The sequence below is a fragment of the Lipotes vexillifer genome, unplaced genomic scaffold, assembly GCF_000442215.2.
Source record: "Lipotes vexillifer unplaced genomic scaffold, Lipotes_vexillifer_v1.1 scaffold627, whole genome shotgun sequence".
In the NCBI taxonomy this organism is placed as follows: domain Eukaryota; kingdom Metazoa; phylum Chordata; class Mammalia; order Artiodactyla; family Lipotidae; genus Lipotes; species Lipotes vexillifer.
Window position 1 is genome coordinate 358,710 of NW_006787891.1, and position 20,356 is coordinate 379,065.

The 20,356-nt window shown below is 41.5% G+C and overlaps 1 protein-coding gene across 1 annotated transcript in view; it reads left to right on the forward strand.

The window, feature by feature from the left end:
- LOC103075296 (uncharacterized) overlaps positions 1–20,356 on the forward strand; it is a 155,156-nt gene that overhangs the window by 50,477 nt on the left and 84,323 nt on the right. Inside the window, exon 3 of the mRNA XM_007460934.1 lies at positions 8,013–8,258. Within this exon, the coding sequence (XP_007460996.1) occupies positions 8,013–8,258 (246 nt within the window). The remainder of the gene's footprint in view (positions 1–8,012; positions 8,259–20,356) is intronic.

The following is a 20,356-nucleotide window of genomic DNA, read 5'->3' on the forward strand; positions in this document are numbered from 1 at the left end:
TGTAACACAGCTATTTCCATTCATTTATGTATTGTCTGTGCCTGTTTTTGCATTACAGTGGCAGAGTTGAGTAGTTGTGACATATCTTATGGCCCACAAAATTTAAAATATTTACCATTTGTCCCTTTATAGAAAAAATTTACTGACTTCTCCTCTATTTTTTTTTTTGTCTATTTTATTGATTTTTGTCCTTATCTTCATTATTGCTCTCATATCCTTTCTTTTAGTTTAATTTGCTGCTCTTTTTCAAGCTTGTTGAGATGGATCCTTAGATCATTCATTTTCATCCTTAGATTTTCATTTAACTATTGTGTTTTCTCTAACTGCAAGTTAGGTATATCCCACAAGTTTTTATATGTCATATTTTTATTACTGTTCTATTGAAAATGTTTTCTTATTTTCCATTGTGATTTCTTATTTAACTTTATTAATTGATTTTCAGGCTTTGGGGAAGTTTTAAAATTGTGTTTTTGTTGTAGTTATTGTTATTCATTTTTAGATTAATTCCACTGTGGTCAGAGAATAGACTCTGATTTTAATTCTTTAAAATTTGTTAAGATTTGTTTTATGACCCAGTATATGCTTTATTTTGGTAACTCCTATATGTACCCCAAAGTAATGTGTATTTGGGCTTCCCTGGTGGTGCAGTGCTTGAGAATCTGCCTGCCAATGCAGGGGACACGGGCTCGAGCCCTGGTCCGGGAAGATCCCATGTGGCCGTGGAACAACTAAGCCCATGCGCCATGACTGCTGAGCCTGCGCTCTAGAGCCTGTGAGCCACAACTGCTGAAGGCCGTGTGCCTGGAGCCTGTGCTCCACAGCAGGAGAAGCCGCTGCAATGAGAGGCCCATGCACCACAACAAAGAGTAGGCCCTGTTCACCTCAACTAGAGAAAGCCCGCGTGCAGCAACGAAGACCCAACACAGCCAAAAATAAATAAATAAAATAAATAAATTTATTGAAAAAAACCCAATAATGTGTATTCTACAGTCAGTGGGTCCTGTGTTAAGTTTTTAATCATGTTGTTCTAATTTTCTATAGATTATTTTCTGCTTCTTCTTTGAGCTATTGAGAGAGGTGTGTTAGAGCTGTGCATTGCAATTGGGAATTGGTTTATTACTCCTTTAGTTTTGTTAGTTTTTACTATATTTGAGTCTGTGTTATGAAATCTTTGTTGAATTGACCTTTTTATCTTTACTGAAAGTTTCTCTTTTATATGTAGTAATACTTCTTGCCTTAAAATCTGTTTTGTCTGTCATTAGTATATCTACACCAGCCTTTTTTCTTGTTTATGTTTGTATGTTTTCCATTATTTTACTACCAACTTTTCTGTGTCCTTATATTTAAGGTGTGTCTATTATAAATAACATGTGGTTGGGTTTTAAAAAAATCCATTCTGACAGTCTATGCCTATTATTTGGAGTAGTTTGTTATAATTCATGTAATTATTGCTAAGTTTTATTCAAATCCACTATACTGTTTGTTTTTTGTTTATTTCATCTATTTTTTGGTCCTTTCACCTGACATATTGTCTTCTTTTGGATTTTAAAAGTATCTTTATTGTTTAGTTTTCCCTTTGTTAATTAAATATTCTTTTTCTAATATTTTTTCTGATTATCCTAGAGGTTACACCATGCTTCCTTGACTTATACTCAACCTTAAATTAGGATTGTTATCACTTACTAAAAAAAGAAAAGATCTTATAACACTATAACTGAATTTACCCTCCTATCTCTTTTGCTACTGTTCTGGGATATTTTAATTCCATATATATTTTAAATGCCACAAGATGTTATTAATATTGTTTTAAGCAGTCATTATTAATTTAAATTTACCCATCTATCTACTCTTTCCATTGCTCTTTATTCTTTTCTGCATTATTATGCTTTCATTGAGGGTCATTTTCCTCCCATCTGAAGAGTGCCCTTCAGCATTTCCTAGTGTAGGTCTGTTTGGGATAAATTCCTTCAGTTTTTGTTAAAATGACTATTTATTTTGCTTTCATTTTTGACGGTTGTTTTCTCTGGGTGTGGAATTCTAGCTCTGCAGTCATTTACTTTAAGAATTTTAAAGGTGCCACTCTTTTGTCTTTTTTATTGTTTCCATTGAACAAGTAAAGTGTCTTTTTTTTCCCCTGTATTTAAGATTGTCTTTGTCTTTGTTTTCAGCAGTTTTGTTATGTTTGGTTTTCTTTAATTTATCCAGCTTGTGTTCATAATGATTCTTGAATCTGTGGCTTCATTTCTTTCAGTTTGGGGAAAATTTCTGCCAATATTTCTTCAAATCCTGCTTATTACCCATTATCTCTCTCTTTCCTACTTTTTAAAAAAGTATTGTCCTATCTTTTGCTTATGTTTGTTTTGTATTTTAAAGTCTTCTATCTGTTTGTGCTTCATTCTAAATATTTAGATTGATTTATCTTCCAGTTAATTAGTTCTCCCGTCTGTGACTAGTCTATTGTTTAACTGATCTATTGAATTCATAATATAATGATTGTATTTCATAGATTCCAATGATCTGGTAAAATTATCAAATTTTTTAATCTGTTTTTTGAACATTTTAGTGATAGCTTTTTAAGGTAACTTTTGATTTTTTTATAACTTCAAATTTACAGAAAACTTGTAGGAATAGTGGAAAGCATTACTGTATATCTTCTAACTAGATTCACCAATTTTTCACATTTTTGTCCTCATTTACTTTATCATCTTCCCCTCCATGCACATGTATTATCCCCCCACCCACCCAACGCACACACATTATTTCTTTCTGAACCATTTGGCAAGATGTTGCAGATGTCATCTTTCTTTATTCCTAAATTCTTCAGTTTGTATCTACTAAGAACAAGGAATTTCTCTTATACAACTAAAGTACAACTTCAAAATTAGAAAGTTTAATATTGATACAATACTTTTACCTGATCTACAGTCTAAATTACAATTTTATCAATTATTCCAATAATGTCCCTTCTAGCAACATCTTTTTCCCAGTCTAGTGTATAATCTAGGATCATACATTGCATTTAGTTGTCATGTTTGTTTTGTCTCCTTTAATTGAAACAATTCTTCTTTATCTGTCTCTCATGATCTTGATATTTTTGAAGAGTACAGAACAATTACTTTGTAGAATGTTCTTTAATTTTGGTTTCTCTGGTGTTTCTTCATGATTAGATTCAGATATTGCATTGTTGGCAGAAATAACACAAAAGTGATACTGTGTTCTTCACAGTCCATCATATCAGGAGGCATTTGATGTTCATTTGCTTCATTATTAGTGATATTAACTTTGATAACTTGGATAAGGAGCTATCTTACCAGTATGAGCCAACATAAATGTACCATTATTAATTTGTAGTGAGTAAATAATTTGTGGGGAAATAGTTTGAGACAGTGCAAATAATCTGCTCCTCGCCAAACCTGTACCCAGTATATTTTAGCATCTGTCAATGATTGTTGACTGAATCAATTATTACTATGATATTTGAATCAATTATTACTATGATATTTGCAAAATGATGATTTTCTAACTCCATTATCCTTTCTACATTTATTACTGAGCATACTTATGTAAGGGATAACTTTCCTTCACCCCCCTTTATTAATTTGGTAGATTTAATTCTTATTTAATTCAAAAGGTTATAATGCATTGATCTCATTTTGAAATTTGATGCTCAAACGTTTCAAATTTGGCCGTTGGGAACTCACTCAAGCAGGCCCCATGAACTTAAAAAAATTTTTTTAATTAATTTATTTTTGGCTGCGTTGGGTCTTCGTTGCTGCGTGCGGGCTTTCTCTAGCTGTGGTGAGCGGGGGCTACTCTTCGTTGCGGTGCGTGGGCTTATCATTGCTGTAGCTTCTCTTGCTGTGGAGCACGGGCTCTAGGCACGCGGGCTTCAGTAGTCGTGGCTCGCGGGCTTAGTTGCTCCGCAGCATGTGGGGTATTCCCGAACCAGGGCTCAAACCCATGTGCCCTGCATTGGCAGGTGGATTCTTAACTACTGCACCACCAGGGAAGTCCCTCCCATGAACTTTTAACATGCCCGTAATTCTTTGAACATTTCTTTACTTTCTGGCACAGTAAGATATTCCAGGATCATCTTTTACTTTATCTGTCCCATCATTAGAATCAGTTGTTTTCTTTAAGGAGCCCTGGTTCCTTTTTGTGGAGATGGGTATTTACAAACTAAGATCTGGGCGCTAAGTGTGCTGATTTTTCTACTGGAGTGCCATTATGTCTAGGCTCAGCTGGGCTAGGAAATCTCTATCTCTGCCTCTAATCGAGGAGTTCATATTGATGCTCCCAGATCTAATCTAACACCAGAAGGTTCATTTTAGTCTTTTTCCTTTCCGTATTTGTAAGTCCTTTTTCCAAGTGACGAACTTGGTTCACATTATCCTCAGTATATTTACTCACTTGCCCAGGCTTAGATTCACAGAAAGTGTTTCAGAATTGCTAACCCTACCACTATAAAAAATCATACCGACTAACCAGTGTTCAATACTTGTTAAAAGATTTTTGTTTTCAAACTGAGGGTATATAATGAAAACTCTGTATTCAAAAGTAATTGTTGGGGCTTCCCTGGTGGCGCAGTGGTTGAGAATCTGCCTGCCAATGCAGATGACACGGGTTCGAGCCCTGGTCTGGGAAGATCCCACATGCCATGGAGCAACTGGGCCCGTGAGCCACAATTACTGAGCCTGCGCGTCTGGAGCCTGTGCTCCGCAACAACAGAGGCCGCGATAGTGAGAGGCCTGCGCACCGCGATGAAGAGTGACCCCCACTTGCCACAACTAGAGAAAGCCCATGCACAGAAATGAAGACCCAACACAGCCATAAATAAATAAATAAATAAATACATTGTGTATTATTAAAAAAAAAAAAAAAAAGTAATTGTTTTTCCCTTCAGTGTTATTCATTTGAATTATAGGCTTATTTGTTTTTGTTTATATTCCATTTTTGGTTTCTTTCCCCTCCATCACTGTTAATTTACCTTCATCATCTTCATCATCATCGTTATTTTATGTATGTAAAGCATTAACATGCTTCCAAAACTCAAAATTACACAAAAATCTATATTGAGAGGAGTGTCACTTCCCCTTTCTCACCCCATGCACCTTAATGCACCCCTATTAGTTTCTGGCTCATTCTTCCTGAGTTTCTTTTTTTTTAAATACAAATAAATACATTTATATTGTCTTATTTCCTCTTCTTTCTTACACAAACGTGTCATACTATATATACCCTTTTGCACTTTGCTTTTATTGATTGACAGCAAATATATCCTGGAAATCACTCCATATCACATCTTCTATAGTTTTTATTTACAGTTGCATAATATACCATTGTGTGAATATGCCATAGCTCATTCAGCCAATCTCCTATGTGTGTTTTTTCCCAGTATTTTTCAATTCACAAGTAGTGATGTACTTTGTTTGTATGTATTTTTGTTTTGTTTTGTTTGTTTTTACATTCTTGAAGGTGTATCTTCAAGGTAAATGCTTAGATGCAATTCGAAAGGTAAACTCCCTTGTGGTTTTGTTAGATATTGTCAAATTCTCCTCCCATAAAGGTGGGGGGACATTCCCACCATCAATGTATAAAACTCTCTTTCCTCATGGCTATGTCAAGAGAATGTGCTATCAAGCTTTGCAATTTTTACCAAATATAATCATTGAGAAATGGTATCTCAGCATAGTTATAATTTGCAGTTATAATTTCCATTATAACTGAAGTTGTCCATCTTTTCATATGTTTAAAGGTCATTTAAAAATCTTTATTTGCGAATGGTCTGTCTGTGACTTTTGCTTATTTTTCTATTGGGTTTTTGATCTTTTTCCCCCTTCAGTTTTAGAGTTCTTTATGTGTTGGGCCTTTTATCTGTGATGTATGTTATTCATAGTTATTTTTAAATCTGTGTGAGTCTGTGGGACTATTTTTATTTTATTTTATTTAAAAAAATTCCTCCGTTCCTCTTTCCTGGTTGGCCTGGTATTTTGAAACTGACAGTCTGGGGTCTTTGCCCTCCTCCTTGGCAGCTCTGAAAGCTCATTTTTGGGTTCTCAGTGCAATGAGACTCCTGTTTCCTCCTGAGATTTTAGTCGTGTACCGTTGCTTCTGCTGGTTTCTTTGTTTTCTCTGAGCATGTGCAGCTTGTGAGTCTGCAAAGTCCTTGAGGGGAATTTGCCCTATTAGGCTCACTTCTCTGCAGTTCATTTTCTCCAGGATGTTGGCCTTTCAGTTCTTGTCAACTCTTCCAACACAGCAAGACCACTGCAAGCTCTAGGTTGCTGTTACCTCTTCAGCCTTTATTCCCCATGTGGTGAATTGGCAAGTGCCCTGATGAGAAACAGCAGAGGCCAGTGTGTTACCCTGTCCCTGGGGGTACAGACTGTAGAGTCCTGCTGCTGTGATTTTTTTCCTCAGATGTTCAAACAGCTCTTCTATGTTTCATCTAGCTCCTGTAGTTGTTCTCAGACAGAGAGGTTATTCTGATACTGGTTATTCCATCATAGCTGATATTCCATTCCACTTAGCACATTTGGAATCAAAATTCTCAATATGCAGCAAAAGAATATTTGAGAAATTTTGGTGCTTCAGTATAATGGAATATAACAGAATCCAGCACTGCAAGTGATATAAGAGAATATTTGAGCATATTTAGACACTCTCTCTATTTAACATTAAAGAGTATTGTTAAGCACAGGAGATTACAAAACAACATGAGCAGTACGGTCCTATTTAAGAATGTGTATATAGATATATAAATATAAGACTGGAATAATGCACACAGAAGTGTTAATAGCTGGTATTGTTGGGTTGTTGGGTTTTTTTTCCCCTTTGTGCATAATCTAAACATTTTCCATAGGACATTACTTTTGTTCTAAAAGAAAACTAACGCACTTAAAAGAAAAAATCCTTATAGTTGATAGGCCCAATTGATAATATTTTCTGGTAAACATTTTACTTTATACTGGTTGCCCAAACTCTATCTTTATGCCCTTGGTGATGTTACAGATTTTGTCAGAAACAGTACCCTCCTTGAAATACTTTGTGGAATAGAGCACCCCCCATACAAATATACTTTAAATTCCTAGTAGTCAAATTCAAACAAAGGCTTCACTTGCTTCTGTCAGTGTGTGCCAAAGCCTTTTAAAATAAGGAGTCCTTTTAAAAAGTAAGGGACTTCCCTGGTGGCACAGTGGTTAAGAATCCGCCTGCCAGTGCAGGGGACACGGGTTTGATCCCTGATCCGGGAAGGTCCCACATGCTGCGGAGCAACCAAGCCTGTGCGTCACAACTACTGAGTCTGCTCTCTGGAGCCCACGAGCCACAGCTACTGAGCCCATGTGCGACAACTACTGAAGCTCACATGCCTAGAGCCTGTGCTCCGCAACAAGAGAAGCCACCGCAATGAGAAGCCTGCACACCACAAGGAAGAGTAGGCCCCACTCGCCGCAGCTAGAGAAAGCCCGTGCGTAGCAACGAAGACCCAACGCAGCCAAAAATAAATAAATAAATAGGTTTGTGCAAGGACCTGGATTATCAGGGAAGATTTATTTCCTAGCAGAAAAAAAAAATCTAATTTCCTTTTTTTAAAAAATTTAATTAATTTATATTTGGCTGTGTTGGGTCTTGGTTGCTATGCTTGGGCTTTCTCTAGTTGTGGTGAGCGGGGGCTGCTCTTTATTGTGGTGCTCAGGCTTCTCATTGCGGTGGCTTCTCTTGTTGTGGAGCATGGGCTCTAGGCGCGGGCGCTTCAGTAGTTGTGGCTCGTGGACTCAGTAGTTGTGGCTCACGGGCTTAGTTGCTCTGTGGAATGTGGGATCTTCCCAGACCAGGGCTCAAACCCGTGTCCCATGCATTGGCGGGCAGATTCCTAACCACTGCGCCACCAGGGAAGTCCCCTCTAATTTCCTTTTGAAACCAATGGCCAAAATGTAATGCAATTGCTTTTGTAAAACTAAAATCAAGATTTCTTGAGACATTCTTATCCCCTATTGCTTTTTTTCTTGAAGGTACTCTCCAAGGCAGCAATTACCAGCCACGACCTTTTGGGTTTTGAGGCTGCTTCCTAGGAATGTCCGTTCCTTGGCTACATCATCAGAGAATCAGAGAGTTGAGGCTTGCCACCAGCACCACGAGGTCTACGGGTACTTCTTGCTCATCCAGATGAGGTGGCAGGACAATGACCAGTACGGCCATGGGAACAATGCTGTGTACTACAGCTACTTAGACACGATTATCAACCAGTACCTGATGAGGTAGGTGTGGGTTTTGCAGCCCCCATCCTCATGTCACCCCTCTGGCATGCTCTCTGGTGGGAGTTCATGCAGGGGATTCCTCTAGTGTTTCTGCTAGTATACCTCCTTTGTTGAGCCAGCCGAGAGTCAGATTATTCTGGAGAACAGCAGGACCGATAGGTTAGTGAGGATAGTGTCCTGCTGCTTCTGCAGTTGCAGGTGTTTGTCTGTCTTGGTTCTTTGCACTAAATTGTCAGCAAATGTGCAAGCTTTGAGTCTCAATTAAACAACTACACAACAAGCTACATAATATTCAAACCCTGGAGTTTGAGCAGACAGTAACTTCAGCCCTCAAGGCCTTTTTGTGAGAAAAGCAGCTGCTTCCCCCACCAAGGGCTCATAAGGGGGAGGAGAGAGAGTAAAGATGTTTATTATAGCCTCTGAATGCCGTGATGACACAATTGCCATCGGAGGTGTGTTTGCAAGATTGGTTACTGTATGTTTGGTTAATATAATTGTCTGTATGAAAGATCGAGTTGCACAGAGAGATCTGTGTAAATCCCAGCTCCACCTTGCATTAACTGTGCAATTTGGATCAAATTATTTAACCTATTGCATCTTTTGTAAAAATAACCTGCATTTATTGAGAGCTCTCTCTTTGTTTGGCACTCTAGAGCCTTTACACAGCCTTTCTTGTTTAATCCTAAAACAGCTTGATGAGAGAGTAGCAGATTGTTGGTCCACTGCCCAAACCTCCTTGCCTGTAACTTTCAGGGCACACTGGTCTGACCATCCACTGTCAGCACCAGCATTTCTTTGCCTAAGGACTTTCTCTGGCCCTCAGAGCCCCTTTGGCCGGCAGGCCAGAAGTGCAAGGAATCAATGTTCCCCAAAAGCAACCTTCAGTCACTGACTGATGGGAGTTAGTGTATGAATACCCCAGCTTCCTTACCTCTTGGATGAGATAACTCTGAGCGGCACACTGTAATACAGGCTCCCAGCCTTCCCTAGTGGGATTAGGCTCCAGGTCCCAGAGTGGTAGCTTTCAAAAATGGAGATAAAATTTACATAACACAAAACCTACTATTTTAACCATTTTAAGTGTACAATTCGGTGGTTTTTAGTATATTCACAATGTTGTGTAGCCGTCATCACTACCTAATTCCAGAACATTTCCATCACCCCCCAAAAGAAGCCCCACCTGTTAATAGTCACTCAGTTCCTCTCTCCTCCCATCCTCTGGCAGCCTTTCTGTCGCTATAGATGTGTCAATTCTGGACATTTCCTATAAATGGAATCATAGTATATATAATCTTTTGTGTCTGGCTTCTTTCGCTCAGCATGATGTTTTCAGGGTTGGTCCACGTCGCAGCTTGTTTTTTTCTTATGGCCAAATGCTATTCTGTTGTATGGATAAGCCATATTTTGTTTATTCATTTGTCATTTGATGGACATTTGGGTTGTTCCCACTTTTTGGCTATTATGAATAATGCTGCTATGAATATTTGTATACAAGTTTTTATGTGGACATGTTTTCAGTTCTTTTGGGTATGTACCTAGAATGGAATTGCTTGAGTCATATGGTAACTTTATATTTAACTTTTTGAGTAACCATCAACAGTAACCATCCCTGTTTTCCACAGTGACTGCGTCATTTATATTCCCACCAGCCGTGTATGAGGATTTCAGTTTCTCCACAACTTGTAATTATTTATCTGTTTGCTTATAGTCATCCTGGTGTATATGGAGTGGTATCTCATTTTGATTTTCATTTGCATTTCCCTGATGACTAATGATGTTGAGCATCTTTTCACATGCTTATTGGTCTTTGGTACATCTTCTTTGGAAACATACCTATTCAGATCCTTTCTCCATTTTTCAACTGGGTTATTTGTATTTTTATTGTTAGGTTGTAAGTGTTCTTTATATATTCTGGATACTAGACCCTTATCATATAATATGATTTACAAATACTTTCCCCTGGAGATCAAGATGGTGGAGTAGAGGGATGTGGAGCTCACTCCCTCCCACAAATAAATCAAAAATACATCTACATGTGGAACAGTTCTCACAGAATACCTACTGTAAGCTGGCAGAAGATTTCATACAAGCAAAGGTGCAAGAAAAGATCCTCACGTCACTGGGTAGGATGAAGGGAAAAGGGAGAAGACAAATACTTTCTCCCATTCTGTAGGTTTTTTCACTTTCTTGCTAGTGCCCTTTGACACACACAAGCTTTTAATTTGGTAACTTTTTGAATAGCAAATGCTTTATTGGCTACTTTCCCTTCCTGTCCCTTCCTCATTTCTGCAGGAGCACTTCACCTAAAAGAAGTACCTTATAGTTCTCACATTGCATATTTACTATGTGAGGGAAATTAAATTTTTTTTTTCTTCGAAAGGGTATGCTTTCACTTGAAGAGTGCCTCGTTCTCTTGGATGCTGTGTGGTCCTGAATTGTCACACTAATTTTACTTTTTGTGCACCTGTCAGTGATTCCTCTAGAAGTAGCTTGTACTTGCTTACTTATGAATAATAAACCGTCTTTTTCAGCACTCATGATAGCTTTTAGGAGAATGTGTGCGTTATACTTTGAAATCCACAGCAGGAGGTAAAAACAGTATTTGAGGCTATTTGTAATTTCACATCATTTGTCATAGGGAAACTTGACAATGAATTTTCCCAGTTCACTCCAGGGCTACTTACTCTTTTCTAAGGAAGGATCAGCCTTGTAATTTCTTTGGATTGACTCTCAGTTTTATTGCAGTTGAGACCTAGTGGTGTGTCTTAGTCAGTTTGGGCTGCTATAATAGAAATTTAAACTGTAAACTGTAAACCACTGTAAACTGGTGGTTTAAACAATAGAAATTTACTTCTCACCATTCTGGAAGCTGGGAAGCCCAGATCAGGGTATCAGCATGGTTGACTTCTGGGGAGGGCCCTCTTCTTGGTTTGCAGACAGCCACCTTCTTGCTGTATCCTCACATAGCCGAGGGAAGAGAGATCGAGCCACCCTCATGACCTCTTCTAAATCTGATTACCTCCCAAAGACTCTACCTCCTAATACCATTCCATCAAAGGGTAGGGTTTCAATATATGATCTGGGGGGAACACAGACATGCGTGCAGTCCACAACATGGCTTTTGTGACTTATGAAGTCTTCCATTTGTAAATAGGGCTTCTAGAAAGACAATGTGCCGATAATGATTGAGTCCTTTATCCAGTGGAGGTTGTGTCTGTGTGGTCTCAGTTTGTTGTAAACCGTTTCATCCAAGGTCTGCTTCTGCCAATTTTGGGGGGTAGGGATGGGGGTTGGCAGCATGTAAGGAAGAATTTCTGCCAGAATAGTGTCCTGTTTCATGTAGAAGCCTCCAGGTATTACACATTGACTCCAAAACTGTGAAAATACCCTAACTACTGTGGTCAGGGACTTCCTGATCATGACAAAAAATGAGTTTACCTTTATACGTTTTCTAAGAGATCTGAGGATTGTTTAATAGGTTGCTCACTGACTGTCAAAAGGCAAGCCAGCACCACATAGAGGTGTGAGGACACTGGGAAAACCAGCCAGGGAGAGGCAGCCTCATTTCACCAGTGTGAGCCAATGTGAGGAAGGCAGCTGGTCAGGTGGAAGCAATGCATCCCAGCCTGGCTTGCACACTCACCTCCTTCCACTTGGCTTTCTAAGGATAGGTGGCACTGTACAGGTGCCAAACACCATGGGATAATCAATGAGCAACATCCTTGTCTAGAAGATTCCCTCTTGGGGGGGCGGGTTTCCTCTGGTCGAGGGAACCAGGGAGTAATGGAGGGCATGGCAAGGGAGGGAGAGAAAGACAGCAGAAGAGGCCACGGACTGCCTAAAGTTCTCATCACTTTGACACGCGGAAGGGGTTAAGTCATTCTTGAACAGTTTATCGCTCATCAATTGTAATTAAATATGTTTATATTAAATTATGTTCTGTAATTAATGTAAAATCCTTTAGCCTATGCTGTTATTAGAACCAGATGCCGAAGTACCGACAATATTTCAACATGACTGTGCTGCCTCGCCAGCTGTCTAACTGTAATTACTTTAATCTCAGCTTGTTATCTAATTATCACCTTTGTAAAGGGAAAAGTACTCTCTAATGCTTACTGATTGTTTCAGATGATGATGAAGAGCGGGGAACAGCTGTCAGAGATCGTGGGCCCTGCTTATCACAAAGAAGGAACTTATCCTGAGATCTGTTCTGGGCCAAACTGCTGAAAAAAAGATGTCCCAGGCAGGAACTGGGGACTAGTCAGTAAGGGGAGACAGTTGGTGTGGTAGTTAAGGGTCTGGCCCCTGTGGATAAACTGTCAGGTGACATCTGCCTCCTCCAGTGATGGCTGGGGGACAAGTTACTTAGTCTGTTTAAGACTTAGTTGCCTCATCTGTAACATGGAGACAGTAATAATACTAAAATCTACCTCGAGCATTCCCGGGGAGATTAAATGAGATAAAACATATGAAGCCATAGCAGTGCCTGACAAAATGTCCATACTTAGTAAATGTTAACTAATTTTTCTTTTTGAAAAAAGATCAATGTTGGTTTTCAACATTTCCATCTAAGCCAAATCTGAAACAACTGAAATGGGTATCTAAATGCCAGCGGCTTGGCATTACCAGTTTGTTTTCCAGATTATCTTTAAATCTGTCCTTTTGGGACTGAAATTCACCTTTGCATTGCTTATTTAGAAATGGTTCACCCAACCAGTATAGATAAGTATTGTCAGGAAAATCGCTTGAGGGGGAATAAACCATTTTGGAGTATTCTTCAGTACTTTATGCATGTACTTTCATGTCAGCAGTTGATGTGGTAACTGTAGTTCATTCCAAAATAATCATTAAAGCAGATTCTCTTAGGATGTTTATTGAGCTGCTAATATCCTCCAGGCTTTACCTCTCAGGGCTGCACTCCCATCAGAGGGGAGCTGGCAGCCTCTCCCTGCTGTGGCATAGCACGTCCATCTCCCCAGTTAGACTGTGAGCCCCTTGAGGGCAGGAGAGGGCCTTCATCATTCTTTTGTATCCTGAGAAGATTGCCCTGCCTGGCATGTATTTTGTCCTCCCTCAATACATATTCCTGAAAGAACTGAACAAGATAACACATCCTCAGACCATCCTGATCCCCCAGGGTTTTTCCTTTCCCAGTGGCACAAAGAAGCACTACCTCTCGGAGCCGTGGGGCAGGTCTCAGTGCCCCATGACTGTTCCTGCCGCCTGTTACTGCATCCTCGTTCCAGGAAACCAAAAGGCAGGCCTGCACGGAGACCGGTCAAAGCGCTCAGCTGGGGCTGACCGTCATGGTGACATGTCAGCTCTGTGTGGTTTAGCAGTGAGAGGGGCGGGAGGGCTGAGGGCTGAGCTGGCGCATCCTGAGGCATTCCCCCTGAGGAGGGCAGGGCAGTGGGCCTTTAATGTCAGGGATGCCCAGGTGCTTTGCGAGACGGGCTCCCGCTGTTCATCAAAAGAACGGAATTGTCCCGAACTCTCCATAAACTCTGTTCAGTAGAAGGCACACACCCAGCTCTGGAGTTACTCTTTGTTACAGTATATTTGGCTATTGAAGGAAATATCCTAAAATGAGAGAAATAACCGAGCAGCAGAGACCTTAGATCTCTGCCTGAGCCTCATGTCCCATCACTCCTCTCATGGTCCCTTTCTCTCCTGCGGTAGTAAACCACCCGTGGTTCCTCGCCAGCAGCGTGCTGACGCTGTGCCTTTGGTTCAGCTGTGGCCTCTACCTGGAATGCCCCTGCTCCTGTTCAACAGTCCAACCCTCCCAGCTACCCTCAGAAATAGGATGTGTGCCCATTCTCTGTATCCCCATAGGATCCTGGCTTTTCTGTATCAGAGGTCCACACACTTTTCAGTAAACGGCCAGATATGAAATATTTTTGGCTTGCTGGGCCGTGGGTCTCTGTAGCAACTACGAGGCTCTGCTGTTGTGGTAGGAAAGCAGCCATAGATGACATGTAAATGAACGTGTGTCTGCGCTCCAAGAAAACTTTATTGTAGTTCCCTGCTTATTTCACTTCTCCATGCTCTTGTACTTTTACAGTTCAAGTCACTCTTGTGGCTGCTTCGTCATGGATTGTTAATGCATCGTTACTGAGTTTTTCTGGTTGTAATGACGTGTCACCCTAATCTGAACTCCTCAAGCTATGAACTGTAATGTCTTAGCCTTGGTTTCCCCACAAAGCAGAGCTGAGATAAGCTCTTGCATACAGGTAGTTTGTTTTATTAGAAATGGATCCCAAGGAGGTAGAGTGGGACCTAGGAGGAGTGAACGAGAAGGAAGGCCAACCCAACGTTACTGAGCTGATCAGCAGTGTGGGCAACAGCAGCTGTATTCCACTGAGATCCCAAGGAGCTGTGTAGAATGGGCCTCAGAATTCTCTGCCCACAGGACAGAACTAGGAGCATTTATCCACTGGCTCCATCCCTCACTGGTCAAGGTTTGCCCCATGGGGTGTTAGGTCCCTCCCTCTTCCAAGTGTGTGCATGTGTCAGAATCATTGAGCAGATTTCTGCAACCTTAGGGCAGAAAGCGAGAGACTCTCCACGCTGTCCAGGCAAGGTGCTGCCAGGTCACACCTGAGCACCAGCATGGCTGGTTGCTATAGCGATGGCTGGAATACAAAATGGGAAACAGAGGAGGTGAGGCAGCCTGGTAGAGGCGTCCAGTACATATACTGTACATTTTCCTTTGCCCAGTGCAGTAAGTTGTATATGCTGAGAAGCAATGGTTAAGAGGGCAGCTCTTGGTACCAGACTGCCCAGGTTTTGATCCTGGTTCTACTCCTTACTGATTGTGTAATCTCAGGCAACCTACTTAGGCCTCTGTTCTTCATTCTCTCCTCCCTGGAGTGGGGGTAATACTACTTACTGCAAAGGCTGCTGTGAGGTACAAAGTGCTTAGAAAAGGGCCCATGTTACATGCTCAGCCAATGTTTGCTACTGATAGGTACTTAGTAAATACTAAAGGATTTTTAACAGTGGGCTTTTTAAAGTCAATTCTTCTGTCTTTGTTTATTTTTTAATGTTTTAATAAATATATTTAATAAAGTACTCCTTTCCAAAGGAGTATTGAAATACCGAAATACCTCAACAAATAAAAAGCATTAAATCAATCTTTTTCACTAGAAATAGAAAAATAAGAAAAATAGAAAATAAGAAAGAAAAAGACACAAAACATCAACCTAATTCCACGACTGAGTATAACATTAACCTCTGAGCTTCCTGGCACCCAAGAAAACAAGGGGAACCAGATGAGCTGCATAGTTCTCATTATCTGATAAAAGAAAACATATTATTTCTTCCAGAAAAACAAACTTTTTTCTCTCAAATTAAATTCTAAATGGGATTTAAAGGAATGTACTAAGGAGGCTTGAGCAACAAAACCAGAAGGATGTAAATAGCCTGGAAAGAGAGACTTCATCTGTTGTGAGCCTGACTAGTGCTTGCCATATGTGGGTACTCAATGAATGAATGAAGAATGGGAATGAAAAATGGGCATATTTTCCTTAGAGCTGGCATCCTGCCTCTGATGACAGGTGTAAAAGTGTGACTCTAATGGTAAGGTTTGGAGCCAGCGTGGAGGACAGAGGTGAGTGTTCAGCCCCTGGGGGTGTGTTTGGGGGACTGGGGAGCAGGCGGTAGGTCTGTCAGCTGCCTACTTGATCAGGATGCTGGCCTGACCCTGCCAGCCTCTACTGCTTCCACTTTCCAGATCTCCTTCCTTGGTCCCCTATCTCAGGCTTACTGGGCAGACTCTTTCTGCATCTTCCCCAAGGGGCAGGTGAAGACCGCCTTGCTGTGACCCTCCCAGCACGAGGTTTGCCCTGCTGGGGTGGCCCTGGGCTGTCCCAGTCAGGCAGGCACCTCAGGGGGCTCTGCCTTTATTTCTCCTGCTGAGTTGCATCTCCGAGACCCCATACAGGCCACTTGCCCTCTTGAGTACATTTGCGTCTCAGGGTCTCTGTTAACATACAGTTTCTCTGTCAGTCTGAAGGCCTCAGTTAAAATATTATGATCTACCTCCTTGAGCCCATGGAAATCTCATTATAAATAAAGTAATCTCATTTGCGGGTGTGTTCTGTAACGCACAGGCTTGGAAATGTATGGATTCAGTATGCCTGGGAAGTCAGGCTGTCAGATAAATACATTGTGTGAAAATTGGGGCTGGAGTTCACCAGTCTCCTGATACACAAATCTCCCTCTGAAAATCTCATTTCATTCAGATATCAGTTAGATTAGAGATACCCTAATTATCCCACTGAAGTTAAATTACTTTATGTTAGGGTGATATAATGAACAACCATAAAGAGGATATATACAACCAATCATCTTGTTAGTCACAGCAAGACGAGATCATACACTAAACGGACCTTGTTGACTATTGTAGCTAGTCCCTGTCTCACAAAAATAGGGTGAGGCAAAGAGGAAAATGAGAGAAGTTACCGGTTGTTCTTGTGGTGAGGGTTCCTGCTGCATTCCTCCACTGAGTTGCTAAAAGTTTCTCTGCAAAGGCACTGCCTCTGGTCATTAGGAGTGAGAGAGCTATGAAGGATCCACTGTGCTCTTGACTTATTAACCCCCATGGCACTGTGAGGCCTCATGACTTACAAGATAGGACCAGGTGTCCACTGCCCTGCCCTTTATTCCAGAAACCTTCACAGCACCTGCCAAGTCATATGGCTCTGTTGTTAGGGTACACTTGTCCTCCCAGAAGGACTAGCCTCTACCAGTTGCACTTGTTAAAGTAAATAATGCTAGCTGCTGTAATGAATTGCCTCCAAATCTCAGTGACTTAACACAACAAAAGTTTATTTCTTGTTTCAGTCACTGTCAAATGGAGGTCAGTGTGTGTGTGTGTGTGTGTGTGTTTGTGTGTGTGATGCTCTGTTCATGCAGTTACTCAAGAACCCACCTTGTGGCTTCGAGCCCCTGTAGATCAGATTTCTCAACAGCGGGATTATTGACATTTGGGGGCTGGATAATTCTTTGTTCTGAAGGACTGTCCTGTGCATTGTAGGATGTTTAGCTGCATCTCTGGCTAAACAGTTAGATGCCAGTTAGACATCCTCCCAGGGTGACAACCAAAAATGCCTCTACACATTGCCAACTGTCCTCAGGGGAGGGGGACAAAATTGCCCTGGTTGAGAATCACTAAATAGACAGTGAGTGAAGGTTAAGTTTTTAAATTATTACCATTTTAAAGAGCATACACTTGAACTCTCTTAGGCAGAGGATATATACATATAGTTGGGAAGAGATCACCATGTGTGTGCTGATAACCCATCATTGGACTTGGTACCTTAGTGCTGGTTATTGTCAGTGTTGTTGTCTGTGTCAATGGGTAGTTTCACAGAGAGGTGAAGGATTGTGACAACATCACACCTTAAAATTGTGCTACTAGGTGATTCTGTAGTGGAAAGAGTTTTGGGGTTGCACACTGTGGTCCTGAATTCCTGAGTTGGCTGTGCCGTTGCCCTTGTGATTGTGGGGGACTCAGGTCACTGCCAGGATAGGTGAGACTCTGAGCACCTACTTTCCTTGATGGGAAACTCCACCCTGCCATGCCTTCTAATATGGCCACCATGCTGCAGCCAGAGAGATGTTTTCTAATGGCCCTCATCCCCATTACAACTTTTCCATGGCATCCAATTTGCATTTCAAATAAAGACAAAACTCCTCTGCATGTCCTGAAAAGCACTGCAGGGTCTCCCCTTTTTCAGGCTCCTTTGGTGCCTTGTTGCCCTCGCTCACCAAGCTTAATGTATACTAGCCTTTTTTTCCAGTTCGCCTCAAGCCCCTGACCTTATTGGGCTTTGCCTGTGCTGTGCCCTCTGCCTTGAGGGTTTCCCTTCTCTCTTCTCTTGGCTCTTTCTGACCTGTTAGTTCTCAGCTGAAAGGTCACTTTCTCAGGGATGTCTTCCGGATGCCCTGACCAGGTCTAATTCCCCTCTCCTGGGCTCTCTCTCAGGACCGCCCACAGTATCACATTGTCAGTGTTGCAGTTTTACATTCGTTGGAACAACTATTTGAAAATGTCCTGTCTCTGTCATTTGTAATCACCACGAGAGCTGTGACTCATAGTTGTGTCCCTGGCATAGTGCCTGGCACGTAGTAGGTGCTAATACCTTTTTCTTGCATGAATGAATTAGAGATTTGGGCTGTCTGGAAATATTAGTCAATCAGGCTTGACACTGAAATGCAACCTGTTTGATTCACTGTAGAGGTGCTGACAATTAGGAAATATGATTCCTACATTAAGCTCAAGGGGTACCCCCAAGAAAGCTAAGGTGGTTGGTGAAAATGGTGTGGCATTCGGCATAGCTTTGTCAGCCTGACTCAGTCATTTCTACTGGAAATCTCATTAGAGCTCAGAAACCCCATAGACTTCCAAAGCCTTTTACTTAAAATGTGTGTACCTGGGCAATCCATAGCCAGCTAGCAACCCCTAGGAGCCTGACGGTGGTAGAAAGCACAGTTTGCGGGTAAATAGCCTGGGTAGGGGGAGGGATAGACTACTAATCATGTAGCAGTGACTCCAGTACTCTCAGTTCACTAATTCCCTTCCCAGGTTAAGGGATGGGGACAGTAGTCTGTGTCTAGATGTCGAAGTCAGTCGGAGGAAGGTTCGGCAGCCCCACCAGAGCCTCAGTCTCTTATGATTCACAGCATGCGGCCACCTCTCAGCTCTGAACAGAGTGAGGTATGAAGTCATTTGCAAAGCATTGTCTATGAAATTCCGTTACACGGTGCTTTTCAGTTTAAGGGGAAAGACCTTTGCGGAAACTAATTTGCAGTTGCTTTAATCATGCAGCTCAGAGATGGCGCCCTTTCCCCATCACTGCAGCTAAAAGGGCTCACACTGGTTTGCAGATTTGGTGTCCCTTTCCCCACCCCACCTCAGCTCCTGGATTCCATCTGTGGTTGTTGTACATCCCCTAATTTTTGCAATTTTTTAGACAAAAAGCAAGCCATTGTACTTAGTCTTCCTGGTGAATGTAAGTATTTTGGAATCAGAACCCATTTGAAAACACTGAGAGTCAAATCAAAGCAAATGGGATGTGCGCTAGGAAGGGGATCGTCCCAGGGTTGTTTCCTCGCCCCTGCCAACCTCTCCTGCCTCCCAGAGGACTGCCTTTTGGGTTTCTTTGGTCCCTTATTCACTCACAGCCCTGGGGTTGTTCAAGACCGGGAGAAGGGCAGCCAGGAGTTATAGAAAGTGAAAAGCACCTGATAGGAGTCAGGAACTCTGGGTCCAGTCTCAGCTTTGCTGTTTAACAGATTTAGTGCCTTGGGAAATTCATTTAACCTTTCTGGGTATCTCATTTATCAAATAAAGATAATTATACTTACCCTGAATATCATATGAGATTTGGGGGGGAAGATAGGGTGACATCAAATATAAGCATGTGGGTCTGCTCACTGGGAGTTGGTGATACTGATTTATTCCAGGTTACTTACTGAAGAGTGGTTGCCTCAGTCAGTAGACCTCCTTGCTGACCAGAACCTCTCCAACGTAAATTTAACAGCTGCTTTAAATCGCTTCAGGCTGAACCTTTATGGCCCCTGGAATCTCCTAGGGAAAATAGGAAGATTCCTGGAAAGAATCAGGCACTAAGTAACCCATTTTCAGTCATCAGCACTTAGCACAGATTTGTTTCTCAGATAGGCATTGGCTTCTTGGGGAGAAGAATAAAGAGACTGGGATGTGGAAACAGGTGGGCTTTACAGGTGGGAAGCTTTATGGGGTTTTGGGGTCATGTGGGGTGGCTGTGAATGTCTTTACAACACAGCGTTCTGATACTGTGCTCAACCCAGACTTGGATAAATTAGGGTATAAGGGTGACAGGGAACACATCACGTACTGGTTTATTTCACTTGTTAGTGAATATTAGTCATTCTTTTTGGCTGTTAGCAACTGAACACATTTCCTATAACTGCAGAAAACTCCTCTCTCCCAACACACACATTTAGAAGCTGAAAATGGCAGGTACTTATTCTCCCAGCCTCCTTTGCACCTAAGATGCTGGCATAGGACCCAGGCTTTGTCAATGCACCTGCCTCAGGCTGTGGATCAG